This window comes from Haliotis asinina, chromosome 14 (genome assembly GCF_037392515.1).
Source record: "Haliotis asinina isolate JCU_RB_2024 chromosome 14, JCU_Hal_asi_v2, whole genome shotgun sequence".
NCBI classification, from domain to species: Eukaryota; Metazoa; Mollusca; class Gastropoda; order Lepetellida; family Haliotidae; genus Haliotis; species Haliotis asinina.
The window spans coordinates 54369226-54395670 of NC_090293.1; the positions used below are offsets into that span (position 1 = coordinate 54369226).

A 26445-nucleotide genomic window follows, 5' to 3' on the forward strand; every position below is an offset into this window, starting at 1 on the left:
TTTCCTGTTGTTTGTTTCCTTTCTTCGAATAATGTGTGGGTTTATTGCTCTAATTTTGCTGTAATCTCCAAGTCTGAAAACAATTACTGACTGTTTAATTATCAATTCATTTGTAAGTGAGAAATGGAAAGACGTTGTAGGCTACATATACAAAACAACATATATTTAAATAAAGTTGGTGTCTTATTGCTGACACAGGCGCAATTGTTGTTACAGCGACGTCCATCTTTCTAATTACACTGTCCGATCAGACGCGTTCCGTCGGTGGACAGGTGATATTCCAGGTGAATCTTGCTCAGTCAGGTATCACAGGTGTCTGGACAAAAGATGGTGTCAACATAACGGCAGACGCAACTCATCAAATCGTTTCAAACAGCAATGCTGCTATTCTCTTTATCGCTAATCTTCAAGTGGCGGACTCTGGACGATATTCCTTCACAGCTAATGGTGAGACAACCTCTGCCCAGCTGACAGTTAACGCAAGTAAGTATCTGGTTTTGAATCACTGTATGCGATTAATGAAGCCCTTTGTGGATAAGTCCTTGTTGTAATAAGCAGGTGTCGTCAAAAGATACCAGTTATGGTCATCAATATGCCATACAGAGTTGTGTCCCTTGTCAGTAGTTGGTTCTTGGCATATCGTGTTGTGATGAACAGTTTGCTGTCCTGAACGTGGAAAATGGGCCTATGGTCTCTCAGTCTGTCACATGTCATATTTATACATATAAGGTGTACAACAGGAGTTCGTTTTGATCCCGTAACATAAAGAGAACATAATAACGCTTCATACATTCATACAGGGTCATTCATACAGGGTCAGTGATTACAGGAAAGTTCCCTAATAGTTCCAGGTGTGGTCAACGGGAACTGGGGTGAGTGGTCACCGTGGAGTGGACCCTCCTGTCCTGCCACGTGTGGTCCTACAGCCAGACGTGACGTCACCAGATCTAGGACCTGTACTAACCCAGCTCCCAGCAATGGTGGCTCTTCCTGTCCTGGTCAGAATAGTCAAACTGAATCTCAAGCGTGTGGACCAACTTCTTGTGGTATGTACACCTCTATTAATTTGGGTTTGAGCTCTTTGTTCACATAATGCTTGTGCCACATAGCTTAGATGCACCATTCATCACCATTGAACACTGGTCACACTCAAAGTCACACCATAGACCAGCTCCCTTTGTGGTTCATCTGACAGAGGCGTATTCACACACAGGTGTTCAGCTTTTTCGGTAGCACAGCGGTTGAGGATTTCGCTTCCGCGACCAGGTATCTTGCTAGAATATGGTTTAACCGTTTTTCACTCAAGCACAAATAATCATTCACGAACTGTTCAAACGTCACTGATGTCTGCAGACTACACCAATTTCTAAATACGTTTACTTTTGACTTCGTAAAACGTTCCTTAGCAATGTCTGTTCTCACCTTGGTATCATTAGGCATACACTCTAGTTTCACCACTGACTCATGTCACCTCCGTTTCATCAGGACAGGACATACATCCTAGTCTCACCGTGCGCCCGTCATGTCCCCTCAGATTTCTTAAACCAGAACACGCATTACCGACTCTTGTCACCTCAGAATTTCAGATCATGTACCCTAGTTTCGTTATTGGCCCTTGTCACCTCAGAGTTCCTAAAACAGAACATGCACCCTAGTGTCACAAATGACTCTTATCACCTATACCTTAGTATTATGACGACAGGACACGCACTGGGAATGAGGCAGTTGTTATTCCCCATTTATGAAATAAACAAAAAGTCAAAAGAATTATGTTTGAGCATTTAATGCACCCAAACTGAAACAAAGCGTTAAAACCAATGAAAAATCCCTACACACTTCACATTCACCGATAATGTGAATGCTAAGACTTCTGTATAAAATGTCTTCCCGATAATGGAAGCTATTCTTAATTCTAATTTAACTGTAACCCCCAGGCTGGTACTCTGTACGGACGTCTTTGTCCCGCAACAGTCATCTAACCAACTGAGAGCCTTTAACTCATAAACGCTGTCGCCAGCTATATCCACGAAATGCACGGGATATTTCAACCCACGTGCATGTACGCACAACGACGGGTGCATTCGTGCGCGCTAACCCACGCTACAAACGAAAACAGTTTCCTTCTGTTCATACCCCTCTCCTTGACAGACTCCTGTCAACACAACACAAGCATTCAATCAATTTCAATACAATGCTAGTATCTCTATCTGCTACAAACAGAAATTAAATACTTTCCAAACTTACAAGCTGAAATCAATATTATCCACTAATCCTCCAATATCCTGTAATGTTTATAACAAGTTATATAATCTCAAACAGTTCATATAGTTCATATAACATTTCACAGTCAAAGTTCAAGACTCACAGTTCACAGTTCAGTGTCAATCTTGATGTCACATAATCCAAAGTCCCAGAATCCGGATAATCTATTGTTACAATCCACAGAATCCAGTGTCTTCACAGAATCCAGTATCACATAATCCGATGTTAGAGAATCCACAGAATCCGTGTTGCAAAATCGAAGCTTCTGTATCCAATGTATCTGAAGTCACAAATCTCTATCACAATTCTCAGATGACCACTCCAGTGGACAAATCTTGTTTGCTGGTCTGGTAATCACTGATTGTCCGATTCGTACATCCACTACACGAACATGTCCGTCTCGTCCTGGATATGTCTTCACAATCCTGCCAAGGGGCCACTGTCCTCGTGGAGTGTCCGGAGAAATCACAAGAACAATATCGTTGGCACACTGGTCTCTGCTTTGAGTTCTCTATTTCCGCCTTGGATTCAGACTTGGGAGCCATTCCTTCATCCAGCGCTTCCAAAAGTGTCTCATCAGTTCTTGAATACGTCTCTAGCGCCTTCGTGGATGGTAATCTGTAGTGTCGACGGATTCTGGAGAAAATACCCCTCCGATCTGGCCGTGCAGGAAGTGATTCGGTGTCAGAGGAATCACATCTTGGGGATGAGTCGACTGATAGGTGAGAGGACGCGAGTTGATCAGCGATTCAGCTCCAGTAAATGCAGTTTCCAGCTCCTCGTCTGTGACATCACCATTCCCTAGGATAGCGAAGATGGCACGTTTAGCCGACTTAATCATCGTCTCGAATACCCCTCCAAAGTGAGGCGAGTATGGAGGGTTGAAGTGCCATTTTACTCCTCGGTTATCCATGGAACGTTGAACAGCATCCTGATCCAGCTTGTGAAAAGTTCCTTGAGTTCTTTAATGGCACCAACGAAGTTGGTTCCATTGTCCGATATTACCTCTTGTGGTAGACCTCGCCGATTTACCATTCTGTAGAAAGCATTTAGAAATGCACTTGTGTCCAAGTTGTATGCCATTTCCAGGTGAACGGCTCGTGTAGTTAAACATGTGAATAGACACAAATAACGTTTTTGACGCGCCTTTCCTCTGCCTTGCACTGTGATAAATGGGCCAGCGTAATCCACTCCTGTCTGGATGAATGCACGGAATGACTTTTTGAGTCTCATTTTCGGTAATGGCACCATCAGTGGACAAACAGGTTTTGCTTTGGCCCTATGACATCTAGCACATTCTTTCTCCCATTCTCGCATAGCTTCTCGTCCTGAGATAATCCAGTATGAACCCGACACTGCGGCCAATGTTTGATTCGTGCCCAGAACGTGTTTACCGTCTTCGTGATACTGTTTAATGATGAACTTTGTCACCCAACTTTTGCGAGGCAGAATTATGAGAAATCTTGCTCCAAGAGGCAAACATTCCGCGTCTCTTAGGCGCCCACTCATTCTCATAACTCCATTTTCATCTAGTTGTGGCTGGAATGCGTGGAGTTTAGAACTGGAAGGCAGCGCCTTTCCTGATTGCAAAGCAGCATATTCTACTGAAAATGACTCCTCCTGTGCATTGGCAATGATTCTGTGTTCAGACTCTTCTATTTGTTGTATGTTCACCTTTTATTCTGTATTCACCCGAAGTGGAACAGTTATATAAGAATCTGTATACCCACGCATTGATACGTGTGAGTTTTCTCCAGCTGGAGAATTTTGAAGGTTCAAGTCTGAACATCTCAATATCAGGTTTCTGTATCACAACTAGAGCAACATGATTCTTGTTAGTTTTTGCTTCCTTGTCATCCTTTAACATGTCAAGCGACAATGCTTTGTTTCATGGCCATTCAGATTCTGGTCCAAGCAGAAACATAGGTCCATACCACCATAACTGGTTGTTTATCAGACAAGAAACCATCATACCTCTTGAAAGAAGATCTGCAGGATTTATTTTCTGCCGAAGGTATGTGTCGCCACTGATTTGGATTTGTGATGCTGTGTATTTCACCAATTCTGTTGGCAACAAAGGGTTTGAAAGTACGACTGTTGTTTTTAATCCAGCACAAGACATTCATGCTGTCTGACCAGAAAGTAACTGTTTCAATCTCTACCTGAAGGATCTTGACGACTTCACAGGTAAGTCTGAGACCAAGTATAGCTGCCATGAGTTCAAGGCGTGGTATACTACAAGCTTTCAACGGAGCGACACGACATTTTGCAGCAACTATCCTGCTAGATTTTTTCCCGTTCAGGTAAGTATAAACGGAATATACAACAGTCCCGTATGCATCCTGTGATTCATCAACAAAGGTGTGAATTGATACTGAACAAACCTCAGCGTCTAGACGCAAACATCTTGACACCTGAACACATTGTATTTCTTGCAATTGTACGAACCATTTGTCTATTTTCTGTTGCAGGTGTTGGGGCAATTCATCATCCCAGTCATGTCTTGTTAACCACATTTCCTGTAACAGAATCTTGGCAGTGATGATGAATGGTCCTATGAATCCTAGCGGATCAAATAGTCTTGCCAATTGCCTATGAAACCCTCTCTTGGTTGTTTCTTTTGAATAAACGTTCCTGCTTTAAATGTGAAAATGTCTTTTTCAGCAATCCACATGAGCCCAAGAGCTTTTACAGATGGCAAATGGCCCTTTCAAAGATCAATCTCGGAAGCTCTGTCTTCTTCGGGGATGTTATCTAGTACTTTCAGTGAATTGAACAACCATTTTCGAGCATGCATTGCAGCACTAGGCCATAACTGAGTTAAGACTTTGTACAGTTCTATGCCTTCATCGACATTCTCTACTGAGTCCATACTGTCATCCATGTAGGTGGATTTCATGACCGTTTCAGCGGCCAGAGGGAGATCTGCCACATGTCTCTTAGCATGTCCTTGAGTTACATACTGAGCCAGGAATGGAGAAGAGGTGTTTCCAAATACAACACGACTGAACTCGTACACCTCAGGAGGAGAATCTGTATTCATAGATCTCCAGAGAAATCTGTGGTATGGTCTATCCTGTGGTGAGATTTTGATCTGCAAGAACATCTCTGCAATATCACAAATAAGGGCTACTGGTTTTCTCCTGAACCGTATCAGCACATCACCGAGACCTGGACTGATTACATCATTTAGTGATGTGTCTTGAAACTTTGCTGAACCATCAAAAACTATGCGGACTTTTGTTGTGGCTTTATCTGGGCGCAAGATTGGGAAATGAGGAAGATACCACACATCTTCTCTATTGAACCCTGCATCCCTAATTCGGAAGCTACATCAGCATTGATATAGGACCTCGTACTTGCATCATCCAACAATGCGTTAACACGAATCCTTTTATTCCCGTTCTTCAGTATTACTGGGACTGTCCTAAGTGCTATGAGAGGTTGGTCATTATCCAATGGTACGGTTGCATGCACTCTTTCAGAAAACACCTGATCATGACCTTTTGTTACAGAACTTACCTGAGCATTTTCCCTATTCGCAACTGAACCATGTCTCAAGTCCAGATTGCGTTCTGAATAATCTGTTTTGAGTGTGTCATCATATAAAAGCCTGTTATGGGTTCTCACACACCCATTGATCCCGCACCGAGATGTGTGTCTACATTGGGCACCACGATGATTGCCACCAAGACAACGGAAACATAATTTCAGTTTTTTTGCAGTGTTCCATCTCTCGGAAACAGTCATGTTTTTGAACACGTTACATTTCCATAACACATGCTGATCACTACAAACCTTGCATACAACATCCCTGTATGACTTTCTACTCTGTCCTATCTCACCGACAAACGAGCACGATTCTTTTCTTTTGCTCCTATCAGAAACACCATGCATTGTTTCTGCAGCTATTGTTTGGTATTCAGCTTCCTGAAGTACCCATTCTGTCAATGTCTCGACTGTCTCTTGTCTATCTCTATCATGAAGCCACCTCTGGTACTGAGCTACCATAGATTCTGTCAGTTTCTTTTGTAGTGTGGCATACAATAACCCATTACCTAGCTCTTCTACTCTATCTGCTTCTCTCAAATTAACGACAGCAATGTCTAAAACATCGGCAAATTTTTGAACATCTCTGACAGAGCCTGGGCGAATAGGCTTCAAATTTGTCACTTCTTCTAACTGTAACGCTACTTGACGCCTTTTACCACCATACTTCCTATCTAGACGTTCTAACGCAGTATCATAGGCCACAGCACTATGTCCCAAACCTTGAATTGCTTTCAAAGCGTCCCCAGCCAGATATTGCCTCAGCTGCAATAGCTTGTATTCAGCAGTCGCTGGTGCTTGGTCTATGCATGTCAGAAAAGCAGCTTTCCAACTTTCGTAAGATTTTACATCGCCAGAAAATATTGGGATAGAAACTCGTTTGAGTTGTTTCCATAAATCAGTTCCTATTGCATGACTGTGCGACTCAGTTTCATAACAAGGCGTGTTTTCCTGTGGTTTGTTTTGAACAAAATGTTTTTTGGTGGCTTTGTTGTGAACGCTTGGTTCACTTTGAGCAGATAGTTGTCCAGATTTAAACAATCCAGGAAGTCCCCTACTTGACGTAGATGTTGCATCTGTATTATTATCTAAGTGAGCTTGTGCCTGTTCAATCATAGCATTAGTTTCATCTTCAAGATGACTAAGTTCTTGTTCTGTTTTACTAACATTTTCACCCTGTTGATTCTTTGCATAAGCCAAAGTGAGTTTTGTCATAACATTGATTGCTTTCACCTGACATTCGTTCACTTTATTTATGCCATCTCTAATGTCTGTACGAGATGGTTGATTAGGCGATTCTAGTTGACTGTACAACTTGTTTTTAGCTTTGGTGAATGTTGACTTTGCATTGGCTTTTACTTGTTCCAGTTTCAAAATGTTCTCAAGTTCTGACTGAGACCCGTTTGGTTCTTGGGGATTGAATTTGCCATTCTTTATAGAGCCTTTCTCCTGAATGTCAGACATGACTAATTATTGACTTACCGTTTAGTTAACTGACTTACCGCTTGAAACCACGCTCTGCTACCATATGGAAATGAGGCAGTTGTTATTCCCCATTTATGAAATAAACAAAAAGTCAAAAGAATTATGTCTGAGCATTTAATGCACCCAAACTGAAACAAAGCGTTAAAACCAATGAAAAATCCCTACACACTTCACATTCACCGATAATGTGAATGCTAAGACTTCTGTATAAAATGTCTTCCCGATAATGGAAGCTATTCTTAATTCTAATTTAACTGTAACCCCCAGGCTGGTACTCTGTACGGACGTCTTTGTCCCGCAACAGTCATCTAACCAACTGAGAGCCTTCAACTCATAAACGCTGTCGCCAGCTATATCCACGAAATGCACGGGATATTTCAACCCACGTGCATGTACGCACAGCGACGGGTGCATTCGTGCGCGCTAACCCACGCTACAAACGAAAACAGATTCCTTCTGTTCACGCACTATAGTTTCACCAGTGACTCTTGTCACATCAGTATTCTTGAAGGACATGTACCTTAGTTTCACCAGTGACTCTTGTCACATCAGTATTCTTCAAGGACAGGTACCCTAGTTTCACCAGTGACTCTTGTCACATCGGTATTCTTCTAGGACAGGTACCCTAGTTTCACCAGTGACTCTTGTCACATCAGTATTCTTCAAGGACATGTACCCTAGTTTCACCAGTGACTCTTGTCACATCAGTATTCTTCAAGGACATGTACCTTAGTTTCACCAGTGACTCTTGTCACATCAGTATTCTTCAAGGAAAGGACATGTACCTTAGTTTCACCAGTGACTCTTGTCACATCAGTATTCTCCAAGGACAGGTACCCTAGTTTCACCAGTGCCTCTTGTCACATCAGTATTCTTCAAGGACATGTACCCTAGTTTCACCAGTGACTCTTGTCACATCAGTATTCTTCAAGGACATGTACCTTAGTTTCACCAGTGACTCTTGTCACATCGGTATTCTTCAAGGACATGTACCGTAGTTTCACCAGTGACTCTTGTCACATCGGTATTCTTCAAGGACAGGTACCCTAGTTTCACCAGTGACTCTTGTCACATCAGTATTCTTCAAGGACAGGTACCCTAGTTTCACCAGTGACTCTTGTCACATCAGTATTCTTCAAGGACATGTACCTTAGTTTCACCAGTGACTCTTGTCACATCAGTATTCTTCAAGGACATGTACCCTAGTTTCACCAGTGACTCGTATTCCGACGATGGGATTATTAGATTTCTGAATATAGAACCTTCATTCTGTTTTCTTTACTTATCCACAAACTTTGAATATGATTAATCTGAATTACAAATTAACGTGTCCGAAGTCAAAAGTGAGTTTGGATGAGTCCCTGTGTGATCTATTTCTAAAACATTTAAATGCACGCGGGACTCCTTAATTTCAAAGTAGGTATTGATCTTTATACCGTATCAAGCAGGACTTGCAGAGTACAGCAGTGACGTTTTGAAGCTGTGATGTATAAACTTCCGTCAACTTCCAAGAAAATTTATGCTAATGAATTTCTTTAACCTTTAGATCGCACAATATTTGAGGTGTGCGTAGAGCAGCCTGAAATACCCTGATGTGCACGCACTCTAGGACATATAGTGTTGATTTGCTTTACCAAACTAATCATATCTTCACAAGCCTAGTTCATATTAACCTTCTTCGATCAAAGATCATCGATTACATTAGAGTGATGGTAATTTAAACTTCTTTTAACATGAATTATATATACTGAACAAAATAAGTTAGGGATGTCTGTATTTATAAGACTGATATTTCATCAGTGTGCCAATGAATATATAGATCGTTATTTATAATTTCAAAATGTACATATATCCCTAATTATTTTTGTCCACTATAGTATAGTATAGCATTGAAATATTAATTATTGACTGCTTATAAATATGCAAAGACTTAACATTTTCTTTCGCGTATCAAGGCACTATTGTCTTCGGCCTGCGTAACATAACAATCCCAGTGGGCCAGCCAGTAGCCTTACAGGTCACCGTGACCGAAGCAGGCCTCACAGGGACGTGGCAGCGTGATGGGGCCATCATTACTGGGGGCTCAGGATACCTGATCTCCTCCCCTGGTAACACCCAGGTTCTCTTCTTCACCAAACCTCAGGTATCGGACTCGGGACGCTATACGTTCACTATTCGTGGGGACGTGACCGAGGCGTGGTTAACAGGTACTCACGTACTTAACGTATGTAGATGACAGTTGCTGAGTTTGTCCAATAACATACTTATCTTACATACAAATCTAAAGACGTTTATACTGTTACGAGTGGAGCATCCCTTGAACATTGGTAAAGTTGCATAGAGCATATTTGCTGCAATGATATATTTCAAAGATATCCGCTTCCTTTTTGATATGAACTTTTTTGGGGTTTTTTTAGTGTGTGTGTGGTTTTTGGTTGTTTTCTTGTTTGTTTTGTTTGCTTTGTTTTGTTTTGTTTTTTGTTTATTTGTTTGTTTGTTTTTTATTTGTATTTTGTTGTTGCTTTTTTTGTTTGTTTGGGGTTTTTTTTTTGTATTTTGGTTTTTGTTTTTTTTGGGGGTGGTGGGGGTGGTGCAGTGTTTTTTTTTGTTTTGCTTTGGTTTGGTTTTGGGTTTCTTTTTTTTTTCTTTTTTTTGGGAGGGGGTGTTGGGGGGTTGGATTTTGGTTTGTTTCTTTTTTTGTTTTTTTTGTGTGGTTTTTTGTTTTTGTTTCTGTTTTTGTTTTTTGTGTTTGTTTTTGTTCTTTGTACTGTTTTTGTTTCTTTGTTTTATTGTTTTTCGGGGTTTTTTTCTTAAATATGACGAAATTAATTCCTAGCTCTTGTATAATATGTTTTCCAACATTCGTGTTAATTATATTGTCCAACATGACAATGTTTATCATACCGCATTTACGCGATACCTCACTAATGATCTAACATGCATGACATAATGCAACGAATGGTGATGATTCGTCATTTCTCTCAGCAGTCGATCTTATTCTAGACACTTTAGGAAAATATACTTATGGTTCAAACTAGTATCTTTCAAAAGCGTAACGATATCTTCTGAAAGTTGTGGAAAATGAATATAGTTTGTGTTTGCAAAACCTTTCTTCAGTTCCGAAAATCATACATTCAAGGTTCATTTGTTATTGAAAAGCCATTTCTTTAATCTTCTAATGGAAATTTCAAATGTTATATCTTTAGAAAATATCAAATTGTTCAAAAATCATTCGTTGTTAGTTTGAAGGAACATTTAAACCTTCAAAGTATCCCATTCTTTGATGGCGTCATAGTCTGACAAATGGCAGACGTAAGGAGAGTCGTGTATGAAGTTTATTCCGACCAAGGGCCTAAGCAGAAGACTATGATACGGAGACATTCCGGAAGTCACTCAATAAGAGTTCATGCAGAGTCGGTGATTAAAGGAGAAAAAGTAAACAGTTTCAGGCACACCAGTCAATGGGAACTGGGCTGAGTGGTCCCAGTGGATTGGCCCCCCATGTCCTGCCACGTGTGGTCCTACAGCCAGACGTAACCTCACCAGATCCAGGACCTGTACTAACCCAGCTCCCAGCAATGGTGGAAGTACCTGTCCTGGTGTTGACAGTGGAATTCAGACCGAACAGTGTGGACCAGCTGCCTGTAGTATGTACAACAAAGCTGAATTGTAGCTCAGCTATTTCTCACGGCACTCCATTCCCTCTCCTAAACATGAACCATAATCTTTAATACTATCACGGAAGGACGTTTTCTATATCATCAAAATCTCCTTGAGACAACCAAGTTCAGTTCTGTCATAACATTTGACTTTAAACGTTTTACAAAACTACCCCAAGTGACAAACAGAAGGGACAACTTCTGACTTGATCAATGGGTCATTTTTTCATGTAACGTAGTGAACAAGATGCAGAGACTAGAGACAATTTGTGAAAAATGAAAGTTTATTGAAAAACACAGAGTTCATAACAGGGTTGTGTTTATGTTTAAGTTCATGTACGGTTTCAGGCACACCAGTCAATGGGAACTGGGCTGAATGGTCCCAGTGGATTGGTCCCCCATGTCCTGCCACGTGTGGTCCTACAGCCAGACGTAACCTCACCAGATCCAGGACCTGTACTAACCCAGCTCCCAGCAATGGTGGAAGTACCTGTCCTGGTGCTGACAGTGGAATTCAGACCGAACAGTGTGGACCAGCTTCCTGTGGTATGTACAACAAAGCTGAATTGTAGCTCAGCTATTTCTCATGGCACTCCAATCCCTGTCTCAAACATGAACCATAATCTTTAATACTATCACGGAAGGACGTTTTCTATATCATCAAAATCTCCTTGAGACAACCAAGTTCAGTTCTGTCATAACATTTGACTTTAAACGTTTTACAAAACTACTCTAAGTGACAAACAGAAGGGACACCTTCTGACTTGATCAATGGGTCATTTTTTTCATGTAACGTAGTGAACAAGATGCAGAGACTAGAGACAATTTGTGAAAAATGAAAGTTTATTGAAAAACACAGAGTTCATAACAGGGTTGTGTTTATGTTTAAGTTCATGTACGGTTTCAGGCACACCAGTCAATGGGAACTGGGCTGAATGGTCCCAGTGGATTGGTCCCCCATGTCCTGCCACGTGTGGTCCTACAGCCAGACGTAACCTCACCAGATCCAGGACCTGTACTAACCCAGCTCCCAGCAATGGTGGAAGTATCTGTCCTGGTGTTGACAGTGGAATTCAGACCGAACAGTGTGGACCGGTTACCTGTGGTATGTATGGAATGATTTCGTCTTCATACATAAATTCTGATTTTAGGTGCCGCGGATGAGACGCCTCAGTATTATTGTGCACCACACTTGCAGGAGCATATTGAACTGTTTATAGTATCATGTCGTAGTTATATCATAAATTGTTAGGTGAACAACAAAACTATGGTTGATAATGGGATAGGTTAAACTACAAGTTTGTCTCAAAAATGTTTGACATTTCTAACTATTCCATGTTCTCTCTTGAAGGATCTTCAGTAATATCTACCCAACTTCAGAACGTTACAAGACGTGTAGGCGAGCAGGTAGTCTTCCAGATCTCGTTGACACAAACGGGTCTTACAGGGGTGTGGCAGAAAAATGATGGTGCCATTCCTACGGATTCCCGAATTCTGGTATCAAACACTGGCAGCATCTACCTATATATCAATGGTGTCCAAGTGTCAGACAACGGCAAATACACCTTCACTGTCGGCGGGGAGACGGTGACAGCCTTTCTCACCGTTACATCAGGTAAACAGCGAACCGTCCAGTTCTCTGTAAACCTTGACAGATTAAAATCGAAACTGAACACAGAGCACCTGTTATTTCTCTCATCATGTTTCCGGATGTGTGTTAATCCATTTACTTGAAAGATGAATAGCCATTTATTGAAATCGATAAATAACTGATTAATGGCATGTCAAACAGTTATTCTTCAATACAAACTTTCCACACAACCACATGTCGGAATCTGACAGAACAGCTGTCCATGATCTCAATCGATTCACTTAGACTTGCAGAGTTGTGCCCCTTGTTAATACCTGGGTCAACTTATTGGGTTGTAATAAAGAATTTGTTGTCCTGAACACATAGTTCGTGTACTGTTTCAGACTCAGCAGTAAACGGAAACTGGGGTGACTGGTCACCATGGAGTGGACCCTCCTGTCCTGCCACGTGTGGTCCTACAGCCAGACGCGACGTCACCAGATCTAGGACCTGTACTAACCCAGCTCCCAGCAACGGTGGAAGTACATGTCCTGGTCAAAGTAGTCAAACTGAATCTCAAGAGTGTGGCCCATCTTCCTGTGGTATGTACAACTGGTGCATTATTTGTCCACAAGACCTTGTGACGTATTACAACTCACGTAGTCTATTCTGTACTGGAAATCACTGACTCGCTGACTGACTGACCTACAACCTAGAGTACCACAATCACTGACCACTCACATTTACAAAGAAGAGAGTTTTCCTGTTAATTCTGGTGAAATCACACAAAAACTAGTCGTTCAACTTGATGGCTGTCTTTCACTCTTGTAGACAGGGTTTGATGGATAGTTGTAGATAGTGATCATGGCATCCGTTTGTTGGAATATCACAATTCTTTGAATTGAAAAATCATGATAGGATTCATAATGGCATTGTGTTTAAGTTCATGTACGGTTCCAGGCACACCAGTCAATGGGAACTGGGCTGAGTGGTCCCAGTGGATTGGTCCCCCATGTCCTGCCACGTGTGGTCCTACAGCCAGACGTAATGTTACAAGATCCAGGACCTGTACTAACCCAGCTCCCAGCAATGGTGGAAGTACCTGTCCTGGTGTTGACAGTGGAATTCAGACCGAACAGTGTGGATCGGCTACCTGTGGTATGTATGGAATGATTTCACCTTCAATATCAGTTATGTGGAATTGACATTAGATATGAATAAAACGCCCCCGTAGAGGCACGTCAAAATATATGAGCACTTGGAGACTCTTGTGAAATTGTGTGTAGGCGGTCGACACGTGGTACGTGTTCAAATGACCTGTGATCCATACTTCATTACGTAACATATGTTGTATGTCAGGCTGCCCTCTGTCATGGAGGTTCCATTCAAGTGATATACCATTTAGATTATCAGACTGGAAGAGCAATATTGCGCTGCAGTAATACACGCATTCAACAGAGAAGGATGTTCTACGAGTATGATTTAACGCCGTTTCTAGCAATATGACGGCGGGTCGCACCAGAAATGGACTTCACACATTGTACCCATGTAGGGAATCGAACCCAGGTCTTTACTGTGACGAGTGAGCGCTTTCACTACTAGGTTACCCAGGATTACAGTCTTTTATGATGTACAATATATTCACATTAAGGACTTTATGGGAGTAATCTTCATAAGCTGCAGGTCTCTATTAGCTTTTGAATCTTCAACAGGGCATGGATATGTATTTTGACCTTGACATTTCTGGTCTTCTCATTAGGTGGTGTAGTGTCTGAGTGGGGTAACTGGAACAATCCCACCTGCCCTGAAACCTGCGGCCGCGCCGTCTACCACACACAAAAACGCACCAGAACATGCATCAACGGGACGAACTGCACGGAGACATTGGAAGAGAGCCGGAGAGTTATTTGTATGGACAGGTTTTGTCCAGGTGAGTCATGCATATTCCTGAATGAGTAGAACCCAAATACTCAGTCACACAAGTGCCCCCTTGTCACTCCACAGATATATGGAATCTTAGCTGGCACATTGTCGCATGTTTGTATCATCAGAAAGAAAGCAATCAATACTGTTGAAAACATACATTACAGCGAAGCAATGCGACCGTTTTGGCGAATAATATATTTTACTTTTAGTAAACAAAGGACGTTCTTGTGATAGAGTGAATAACAAAATCATTGAGACAATTTTTATCTTGATGTGTATAATTGGACGGACCTGTGACCAGGAAATGTGCAGTGGCATCTGTAGGTTCTCTTTGTAAAGTTTTTCTAGGTTGTTCTGAGAATTAAATGATAACGGTATACAATGTTTAAAATATCGTAACATCTGAGGTGCAGTCTATACTGCCTGAAATAACTGAGTAAGTTTTATGTGGTGACAAATTGCTTGCCGTGCAGTTGATGGTGGCTTTACACAGTGGAGCATGTGGACCACAACACGCCCCTGCAGGGAAATATGTGGCCCTAGTCTAACGAGGACACTGGTCCGTACACGCTCCTGTACCAACCCTGCCCCGTCTTTCGGGGGAAGAGGCTGTGCGGGCGAAACCCAGCAAACTTCGGAGGAAAATTGTAACCTACCGGTCTGTGGCGGTGAGTTATAAGAATGTTTTGATTGGTATAAAATTGAATAAGTTGTAAAATTATAAATGCCCCGGCCTTATTTATCGTCATAATCTTAAGTGAGTGGTTGGGTGAGTTTAGATTTACTCAGCAATACCCCAGGTATACAGCGGTGGTCTGTAAATAATCGAGTTTGTATCAATCCAGTGATCAACAGCATGAGCATCAACCTACGCAATTGGGATCCGATGACATGACATGTTACTGAAGATCAGCCCTAATCCCACTTTTCACAGGTTCTTAAGAAAGGTTAAAATGTTATACGTGACAATGAAAAAATGTTTGGTATATGTGAAGATTTGTATTTTGCAGCCATTGAGTCCCATCTACAGAATCAGTCGGCGGCTGCAGGTGGATCGGTCGTCTTTGAAGTCGTCTTGAGTCAAGACAACGTTGTGGGTTACTGGCAAAGGAATGGAATCACACTGACAAACTCATCCAAAACGCGAATCGAATCCATCGGGAAGACCCAGAAATTGACGATCTCAAATATTGAGGCGTCGGATGTCGGCAACTACTCCTTTGTTGTAGACGGCGAGACGACAACGGCTGCTCTCACACTTCGGTCCACTGTCCCTGGTACAGATTACGTATAACCTACCTGATTTTATTATGCAACAATCGCGATCTTCTCCGATCCCCTGAAACAATGAGCGATGAAGTCCTTCCTTGGAATTCAGGTCCCCCTTTTTAGTTTGCGCACGAATCCACATTCAGCTCTACAATCAGCTACAGAATATAACCCTGACATGTCTGCCATGCGTTTGTGTGACGTCGGCTGTGATTAGTTACGTTAATACGATGATGTTGTACGTTGTTGCAGTCGATGGTGGCTTCAGTGAATGGGGCACGTGGACGAGTGGTCAGTGTTCAGTCTCGTGCGGCAACGGGTTGACGACGGACACAAGGAACCGCACGTGCACTAACCCTGTACCTCAAAATGGAGGTCAGCATTGCTCAGGGCCTACTGCCGAGACGAGGACATCCCCGTGTAACAGAACCTGTATAGGTGGGCTAAACAATACAGTTCACATGTCAATGTAGGATAAACTGTCACAATACCAATAAGCTTAATATGTGCAAGCAGGCTAAACTGGCACAATACTAATCACCTTAATATGTGGATCCAGGTTAAACTGTCACACTACTAATCACCTTAATATCTGGAAGCAGGCTAAATTCTCACAATACTAACCACCTTAATGTGTACACCCAGGCTAAACGGTCACAATACTAACCAGCTTAATATGCATATCCAGGCTAAACGGTCACAATACTAACCACCTTAATGTGTGCATGCAGGCTAAACTGTCACAATACTAACCACCTTAATATGCACATGCAGGCTAGACTCTCACAATACTAATCACCTTAATGTGTGCATGCAGACTAAACTCTCACAATACTAATCACCTTAATATTTGGAAACAGGCTAAATTGTTACAATAATGATCACCTAATATGGACATGCTCGCTAAACTGTCGCAATACTAACCACCTTAATAAGTGCATGCAGGCTAAACTGTCAGAATGCTAATCACCTTAATATGAGCATGCAGGCTAAACTCACAATACTAACCACCTGAATATGTGAATGCAAGCAAAACTGGTTTACACACATTTATTTCTGATATATGGTTCAGAAACTGGATCGGCAAACTAACAAGAAGCCTACTCCAGACAAAACTGATATGGTGGAGTAGACCCTAGCATGAACACAGGCGGACTTTACTATGACAGCACCACAGAACCCAGCGGGCACAGTGGAACCACAGCACATCTAGCGGTGTCGACTTGGTCTTCGGCAACACATGTTTGTCTTTAGAGGGACTAACTTGATCGGGTACTCAGGTTCTTGGATGCCACATGTCAGAATATCCCAGTTGCGTAGATCGATGCTCATGCTGTTGATCACTCTATTTTGTGGTGCAGACGCATTTATGTGACCGCCGCTGGGATATTGCTGAGTGAGACGTTAGAAACAAACTAACCAACGACATCTCCGTGCACGTCTTTCTGTAAATGCTTACCCTTTCCACCAACACCGGATGTCGTCACTAGTGTATGATGATTCCGTCATATAACATCACTATTGGTCCACTGGACCTTGTGATCAACACCACATGTACATGTGTGAATCTAACCTTCAGTTTATTGCATGTTTCAGTGAACGGGGGCTACACCCAGTGGAGCGGCTGGGTTGTAGGCTCGTGCACGGGGTCATGTGATGAGGGAACACAGACAGACACGAGAACTCGGTCGTGCACTAATCCTAGACCACAGAACGGAGGTCGGGAATGTGCTCCACCGTCTTCCGAGACGAGGACGACATCGTGTATAATGGCCGAATGCGCAAGTAAGTTAACCTTAAATTAGTATGTAGTTCAGGTACAGTGAAGGTATAGGTGTGATGCTAGACAGGTACTGTGAAGGTATAGGTGTGATGCTAGACAGGTACTGTGAAATGTATAGGTGTGATGCTAGACAGGCACTGTGAACTGTATAGGTGTGATGCTAGACAGGTACTGTGAAATGTACAGTAAGAAAATAGACTTTTATACTAACATGTAAAAGCAGGTAAATGCCTTACCCAGTCAGAGTAGATTGAATGTTGCCTCTAGAAAGTTGTCAAAAGTACATGAGAGACTCTAGTACTTTGTGGATTGAGTCCCATCCGGGATTCTGACAAGTGGTACCGAATGACCGGAAGTTAAGTTTCCACAGTGTCACTGAGATGTCACTGAGATGCCACTGAGATGTCACTGAGATGCCACTGAGATGCCACTGAGATGTCACTGAGATGCCACTGAGATGCCACTGAGATGCCACTTACTGAGAAAGTATAATCCTGAAGATAACATATGTACATTGTAAACGATATTGACAACTATTTACAGTTCACGGTGGCATGACAGAGTGGGGTGCCTGGGTCAACCAATCCTGCACGGAGACTTGCGGTAAGAGAGCCACGAGAACTGTGGACAGACACCGAAACTGCTCAAACCCAGAGCCGAAGCATGGAGGGCGCCCTTGTACGGTTCACCCGTATGAATCTAAGGTGGTCAGTTGCGGACTTCCGGACTGTCCGTCGACAGGTGAGTGGCTGTTCGTCCGAAGGCAATGTCGATGTGGACACACCTCAGATGTCAGTGTTCTTTTATGATAGTCACAAGCATAGTGTTAGTGTAACACTTTGCATTAAGTTGTTTTTGACAAGTGACATGTTTGGTTTGACATGTTTTGACCAGTGACATACCGTTTTGTCAAGTGGCATACCGTTTTGTCAAGTGGCATACCGTTTTGACTAGTGGCATACCGTTTTAACAAGTGGCATACCGTTTTGTTGACAAATGACAAATGACCGGTATGAGTGTTGTGACACGCAACAAATTCTGTGTTGAGCAGGAGCTAGTTCTTTCACACTGGAAAGAGGTGGTTTGTACATTGGGCTGATCGCCGCAATCATCGCCATCGGCGTCTTCCTCATCATCATCATCGTCGCCTGTTGTTTGTGGAACTGTAGAAAAGAGTAAGTAGGAGAATCAACAACTTCCTTGTCTCGTCTGTCTTTGTCTCTTGCATTGTTAGCTAGGCTAACTTGTGTTGTTAAATGTTAGTCATTTTTAGCTACACTAATGTTTTGTCAAATGCTAGACAAATCTTTGAAGGGCGTGTAGAAACAGTTATGGATGCCAACTTCTCTATTGTGAATAACATGATATTATCCTTCATCAGGACACGATCTGTCTTATACCTGATGAAGGAGCTAGTATACACTCCGACACGTCGTGTTATTCACAATAAAAGAAGTTGACATCCACAAATCTTGCATTTCAAATGTTATCAAAAGTGAGACTGTGTTTAGTTTAGCTAATGTATTATCAAAAGTGAGACTGTTCGGCAAAACTAATGTGTTATCAAATGTTACCACAGTTTTAGTTAAGCTAGTTTGTTTTGTCAAACGTTTGACAATTTTGTCTAAGCTCAAGTGGAAATTCAGGTTAGTCTGTTGCTCCTGAGCAGAGAAGTATCTGGTAGGATACGATTGGGCTGGGATGTTGGTAGATTGAAAGGTAGGCTTGAGGCTAGGTGGATGTCGCCTAGAGACCTGGACTATGGGAGAAACTATAAGCTTTGGGGCACTTTTGACTCCTTGCTTGCATAATTATCCTGTTCTGGTATATGGTACTCAAAACAACGGGTTATACGTTGAATTGACCGAAACGGTTTCATTTGATGCCTCGACTACATCTAGCTTGCTGCTACCGAAGTGGTGAGTGAGTGAGTGAGTCAGTCAGTGAGTGAGTGAGTGAGTGAGTTTAGTTTTACACCGCAATCAGCACTCAGCAACATTCCACTTATTTGACGACGGTCTATAAATAATCGAGTCTAGACGGGACAACCCAGTGATTAACATCATGAGCATGAACCAACACAATTGGGAACCGATGACATGTGTTAGCAAATTCATCGACCCATGGTGAGTCACTGAACTCTGGTAGTTTGAGAAAGAAACATATGGCTGAAAAACAACATAACAATCAAATTCAAGAATAAGTCAGGATTGTGAAAAGCTATCGCTTTTCTCATTACAACTTTCACTGCTCAAGATCAGCCAGAAGCGGGGCTGACAGCTAGAAATGACAGCATGCACGGAATAAGTCCAGGAGTGAAATATTTTTTATCACTTTGAGCATGCCTTAGGGTGTGGAATAGGTGCGTCATAGATATTCATTTATTGGTGTCAGCATTGGTAGTTTGAAGGTTCCACGGTGTGGTCAAAAGTAATCAGCTCTTAACACTCTAGACCAGACCACCCACCCCAGTCCCATCAGTGAGACCTTTCACCTTTCAACAAATTCTAGAAATGTATATTTCAAGCATCTTTCTTTCGTTTCCTTGTCTGTTTCAGTCCATTGCCCGAGAAACATGGCAGCTGTATGTCTGTTTTCTGATTTAGTAACTATATACATGGCTTGTGTAACCTGACATATAAACATGCATTGGCGTTTCAGTTGCTCGACAAACTTTGTCTGATTTCAGAACCACCACGTCAAAAGTGAAAATAAAAGATAATCATGAACTTCTGAAAATATATCATATGGACAAAGACGGGTTTTAGTTCAGTGATTAATCCAGAGAAGGTATTCTATAGCCCGGCTACTGGGAGCTATATATATCAACACAACCCCTTCAGGCGACTTCCGTTAGGTCATTGCTCTCGACAACGGTTGTAATTATCTTTACTTATGTAACACTGACTCTTTTGGAAAAGAGGAATGGAATACATCTTAGGATCCTTCTTACGATATCTATTTTGACTATCCTGAAACAGACCGTTGCCAGATACTTCAGAATTTTACAAAATGGGAATATCTGATTTTTATTGCATGTCGTTAAGATTGGTCAGGCTGTCCGTGAAGACGATGACTCAGTGTATGACTTCTCATGTATTCATCATACCTTTTCTCAAAGCATTTTTTTTCTTCTCTCTGGATCATTGTCTTTCAGACACCCATTTCGCTTTGAACCATATCCCTAATTCAATTATTATATTTTGCATCATTTAAGAAGCCCGCCTGTTCCGAGATGTCATATCCGTATTAGGTGCCTTGTGGTTGTTCATATGTGATGTTACGGGATTCGCCTGGAGATCAGCTACCACTACACCAAACCCTTATAAAGCCGTTTTATCGTTGTACTACTAATCTAGTTATCATTATTACTATTTGACAATTTTTAACAGTCTGGCATGGCAGAGCCGTATCACATCAGAGCGTCCCGTCCCCATCACAGGAATATTGCTTAGCGAAGATCTTGTACTGTATGGTACAGTCTTCATTACGACACTGTTTCTTTTCCCCTCACATAATGAAGATTGATAAATGTTGGTCAGTTGCCATATTCGGTTTTATAACTATGCTGACCTTGTGATTTCAACATGATACCACTGGTTAATAAATAAAGTCATATATCTTTTCGACCACTTACAAACACTACAGATGGTACACAGAATATCAATACCACTGACGTGTATACGAATGCTTAATGTCGCATACTAACTCCAATTATCACTTAAACCAGCTAACAATAATTCTGCGCATGTACGCATGTATGTTTTGGTGATGGACGGAGATGGGTTTATGTAAGTGTTGCGGTAATATTAGAGGCGCTTAGTGATTAGGGTTATCTTTATGTTCACCAGTGATTAGGGGTATCTTTATGTTCACCAGTGAATAGGGGTATCTTTATGTTCACCAGTGATTAGTAGTATGTCGGGGGAAGTGTGTGCATTATCTGCCTTTTCTCATGAATACATGGATAAATGTTGCATATATCATTTTATGCGTGAAGCTGATTTCCCTGGTGGGCATTGTAGAAGTTGGGGTGATGAAGAATATTGATACTTTTGATGGATATACAATTTCTTTATTCTGTGAAAGGCGACGTTCCCACATAGATTCTAATGTCGTTGTCGGGTAATTAGTGAATCTCTGTCGAAAGAGATACTTTTCACAGTATATAGAAATTGTATATCCATCAAAAGTATCAGCATTCTACATGTAGTTGAGCTTGTAGTAAGTCAACACAATGCATTCTTAATAGCATCCTATCCCGTATAGTTATCCATCTGTCTGGATTATGTATGTCCTATTCAAATCATCACATGTTATCTGTCATTGTGGCAAGGTTTGTGCATCGTGACATATGGTTTCAATGGTGTTATTCTGATTTCAGCGCAAAAGCCCATCAATACCAGGATAAAATGAATTCATTTGACCTTGAAAGTATCTCCCGGCCCAATGGGGACTATGTAACACGAGGGAAGTATATGGACCCGTCTTTCAATGGAGCAGACTTGGCGAACAGGGCGTGAGTTGTCAACAGGAGGGGTTCCTTTGTACAGAGAACTGACAACGAATTGAAACCACTTGCTATAACAGTGATAGGAACATGTTACCCGGTGCTCTCCACATCACAGGAACCTCGGTAACACACCTACAAGGACTGTCTAATGCAAGCTGTTCACAGCATGTGTCCAAGGGCGATAGCTGTCTTACCTTCTTATTTTCAAACGAACTTGCGTAAATAACAGAGACAAACTGGTAAGGTCACTGTGAACTACGATATTATGTTCTGTCAGAATAGGACATTAAGGGTAACTGTATGCTACAACTACAAGAAGTGGTTATGATTCATTTATCAATATTCCAGTATTCTATTGTGCTCATTGTCATGTCACTGTTACCATAGCCAACCATGCGGATGTCACATTTCATCACTCGGAAACATGTCACAGATGTCTGATGTCACTTAAGATACATCCAGGTCAGATGTGTGACGTTCATTAATCGATAGCAAATCCATACATAATACACGTGCACACCTGAAAAACATGAATACGTAATACAAGATGTTCCTCTACAACACACGATACAACAAGATGTTCCTCTGATAAATGGAAACACTTGCTTCAAAATGTTCCTCTGGCGAATGAATGCACGTAATACAATTTTTTCCTTTGGCCAACGGAACACACGCTATAACACACGCTACAGCACACGCTCTAACAACTGGACACACCTGATCTGAGAAATGGAAGCACAGACCAGGATGATGATATAACAAATTGAGCATGTGATATTAGTTGTGCCTCTGACAAACTTTACGTAATACAATATGTGATTCTGCTCTCCAAAAGCATGTGATAGTTCTAACAAATGGAACATGTCCAACAATGGAGAGACTCGGTGCTTCAATTCTGACTTATTTCAAGATAAAATTATTATCGCTGATAGTTTCTATTTGTTGTTGCCTGTCATGTATATAACGATGTACATATGTCGCCGTTGGAGACGTGTTACCCTCCCTCTACATCATATCTATGTTTGACCTGAGCATCCTAGCTGGGTCAGCATCGCTTGTGGATATACGCAGACATTAATTTCAAAGGCTTGGTCCTCATGATTGAACAATATGCAGTATATTTTCAAAGGCTTGGTCCTCATGATTGAACAATATGCAGTATATTTTCAAAGGCTTGGTCCTCATGATTGAACAATATGCAGTATATTTTTATTACAGCAGCGTGTACATATGAATGATGAATGGTATTGCTTGTTAATGTATGTGTAAAATACATTGTGCTGTCATATTTATAAATCTATAATTCGGAATGTGTTGTTTTGTTCATACGTAGCTAACAGGCTGGTCACCTACACTAGAACAGAATGAGTGGTTGGGGTAATACCATACCTAACTACAATCTCACGTTGAAGCTTAGTGGTTTGTCATGCTTCCATAATATTACGATCTGGCCTCCGTGAAGCTTTCCTCTCGTCAGACGCGACAAACCTGACCCTGTTGTCTTGTACGTCTGACTTTGCTGAATGTCATCATATCCTAATTTCATACACTGGTGCTCACTTTGTAGTGCACGTCATGCTGTTGTCAAGTCCAGGCCTAAAACTACTGCTGAATATTGTTGAGTTTAACTACAGATGGACTAAAATCTAGTCTCTGAAATGAACATATTTTACACAAAAGAACCGTTCATAAAAATGATCATACAATGTAAGTGAAGAGGAGGTCGGAGCCTTTCATCGTTTTCAACCCTAGACTCGCCAAAAGCTGTACACTTGCATCGGCTTTCTTGGACATTCAGGGTTCGCATAACATAGTAACCACAAACAACAAGCCTTCAGGCATTTCGGCATGTGTGTACACTGAAATGACCTATTACTGATCAAATACTTGCAACGCATTCACCAAATCTTGTCATATATTTATCGATGATACTTGGAAGTGTTACTTACCGCCTATGTCATTCCTAAGGTGTAAAGTGCAGACAGGGTTATAAGAAAACTTTAATGTGCTCAATATGCACACTTTCAAATTTGTAGTACTATTTAAAAATTAAATTTCAAAGTTATTTTTGCAAATGGGGAAATACCTTAATTATGAAGCTTCATTGTGAATACACCTGGGTGAACTTCATTAAAACATCAAAACTTTACAGAGGAAACGTTTTCGAGTTACTACACTCATATGTGTTGTAATGTCTTTAGGATAGGCTCGGAAATTTCAAGCTTATTTTTGTGTTGAATACACATGATGACTGAATGTGTATGGTATGAAATTGAAGTTAATAAATACACTAATCGTACACCACATATAGTTTATCAAATATATTCGTGTAATTGTAGTCGGAATCGTTCGGTGTACCCGGCAACCTGCTGTTTCTTAATGATTATTATCTGTGGCACCTTTAATGAGATTAATTTCCAAATGAATTCCCATCGCGGTTTAATGTGTTTGTAATGTCATGGTCATGTAAGGTTGACAAATGTCTTGAACACCACCCATCCATCCACCCTGTTAGAAAGTCGTCAAATGTGACATTTATATTCCTGACTACATATGTTTGGTAGAGGTACAGATTCTAGAACCTTTATTAGACTGAGTCCCATCCGGGATTCGAACCCAACCAATTGCAAGGAAAGCGTGATCTCAAAGCGTGATGTCAGTTTGTCTGTCTGTCCAAACAGTTTCGTCTGTTAACTTTAACTCCCGTATTTAACACTGCACTAAGGTTACCTTAGTGACATCTTGGCGCTTTGTGAAATCAGACCCTGTGCTTTACGGATCCTGTTCAAACAGATTCCACAAAACCCCTGCGCAATAACGAAGGGAAAATGCAGTGAAGAGGAATATAAGAAGATGGTGGAAATCAGTGATGACAGCGAGATGCTCGCGAAAACAGACTGACTCTGTAGCGACGCATACAGATGAGAGCACGTTAGCCTTGACCCCCAGTGATCTACCAGTGATTTGACACTAAGGAAGGGCGGGGTGAGGGGAGTGATTAGTTCTTTTCTCACCTAAAACATGTCTTTGGCATCTAATTGGTCAAACTGGTCAAAACTAATGAGCTTATTATAAAACTCGAGGACTCAACTGACAGGAACATCAGTCTAGTGTTTGGTTATCTGTCGAAGGTTCCTCTTGGCGAGATCGGTCAAATATCATTAAGTGATTTAGATCCAGTGAAATCATTTCATTAAATCAGTGAAAGATAATTTGCAGCATGGTTCAGACATTTGTTTACAAACATCATGCAGCTGTGATACTGCTCAAACAAAGTTCTACTCGTGCTATAGTCAGTTGTACAGTCGACTGCATTTGTCGCTTCTGTTTTCATGTGTAACAGTACATGCAAAAATTCAAACACAACACAGAAAACAGTGCGGAAATATTTATTATTAATCATTTATGTCCAAAGTTTGAAATTTATACCATATCAATATCAAAAAACAAATTATAATATCTTTTACGTTTCTTTTCTGAAAAAAATAATAAAAGAAACAAAATCTCAACTAAGGCAATATTTTTGTACAGTTGCTGACAACGATGAGATCATTAGTGGTTTAGATTCTGTATACTCTCTGACAAATGTTACTGGGAGTGGCAATGTAAGTGAGGTGAAAATATGTATATATATATATATATATATATATATCAATATTCATATATAACAAACTGACAATAATTTAACATGAATTCATAACCGCATTGTATAACATACAGTTTAACAATGTAACTTTTGTTTCTTGTGTGACCTGTATCGGGAAAGGATTATTTTCAGAGGAGAGAAATACTCTTGTTGTCATGGAAATAATCTACTGGTAAAATAGCTAAAATATACTTCTGGCAAGGAGCTAGCCAAGATTAATATACAATATCAAATCTTAAAAACACTGTCGACTGAACTTATGTTTTAAAGGCGAAGGAACACAGTAATGCACCGACTATATATTAATATTGCATACACGAAAACGGTTGCTTCTAGAACACAGAAGAGTAAAACGCTTGCCTGACCGGAATATTCAGGAATCTACATGCTTGCAAGAAGACAGTGAAATATCACACGCAGTTTACCATATGGCAGAGATCACACTAGAATATTGACACTAGAATATTGACGTCAAACGGCAGTTGCTGACTACAGATATTCATGGCACGAAGGAAGTGTACACGTCTTCTCAGATTGTGTAGAGTGGACAAAGTCAGTGGTCCCCTCAATACAGGTCGCCTGGGTCACACTTGTACAAGTTTATCTGAAAACGAGGGTATGTCTTCAGTACGATACATTAAACTAAATTCCCTTTGTCTAAATGTCACAAAGCTGTTTTTAGATACGTTAGAGATACGTCAGTCCCAAGAATTCGAGCCATTCCATTTGGTAAAAGGTAAAATATAACTTGTGTCAAATACACATCATAAATCACAACATTGT

The 26445-nt window shown here is 41.2% G+C and overlaps 2 protein-coding genes across 9 annotated transcripts in view; one reads left to right on the forward strand and one right to left on the reverse strand.

The window, feature by feature from the left end:
• Positions 1 to 23326, forward strand: part of LOC137260935 (SCO-spondin-like) — a 30973-nt gene extending 7647 nt beyond the window's left edge. For 3 of the 8 annotated variants that reach the window (XM_067798496.1, XM_067798497.1, XM_067798498.1), the window contains exons 6-22: positions 217 to 483; positions 846 to 1046; positions 9252 to 9503; positions 10740 to 10943; positions 11304 to 11501; positions 11863 to 12060; positions 12307 to 12570; positions 12930 to 13127; positions 13486 to 13683; positions 14285 to 14455; positions 14925 to 15119; positions 15462 to 15728; positions 15973 to 16158; positions 17317 to 17505; positions 18047 to 18244; positions 18555 to 18678; positions 21888 to 23326. In XM_067798496.1, coding sequence (XP_067654597.1) covers positions 217 to 483; positions 846 to 1046; positions 9252 to 9503; positions 10740 to 10943; positions 11304 to 11501; positions 11863 to 12060; positions 12307 to 12570; positions 12930 to 13127; positions 13486 to 13683; positions 14285 to 14455; positions 14925 to 15119; positions 15462 to 15728; positions 15973 to 16158; positions 17317 to 17505; positions 18047 to 18244; positions 18555 to 18678; positions 21888 to 22026 — 3449 coding nt within the window. In that variant the 3' untranslated portion in view covers positions 22027 to 23326. Of the gene's footprint in view, positions 1 to 216; positions 484 to 845; positions 1047 to 9251; positions 9504 to 10739; positions 10944 to 11303; positions 11502 to 11862; positions 12061 to 12306; positions 12571 to 12929; positions 13128 to 13485; positions 13684 to 14284; positions 14456 to 14924; positions 15120 to 15461; positions 15729 to 15972; positions 16159 to 17316; positions 17506 to 18046; positions 18245 to 18554; positions 18679 to 20061; positions 20088 to 20192; positions 20294 to 21887 lie in introns of all 8 variants that reach the window. The other 5 variants (XM_067798502.1, XM_067798503.1, XM_067798500.1 and 2 more) reach the window with 4 other exon arrangements.
• A 2857-nt stretch (positions 23327 to 26183) lies between these two features.
• Positions 26184 to 26445, reverse strand: part of LOC137260901 (uncharacterized) — a 38756-nt gene continuing 38494 nt past the window's right edge. Inside the window, 1 exon segment of the mRNA XM_067798440.1 lies at positions 26184 to 26266. Coding sequence (XP_067654541.1) covers positions 26228 to 26266 — 39 coding nt within the window. The 3' untranslated portion in view covers positions 26184 to 26227.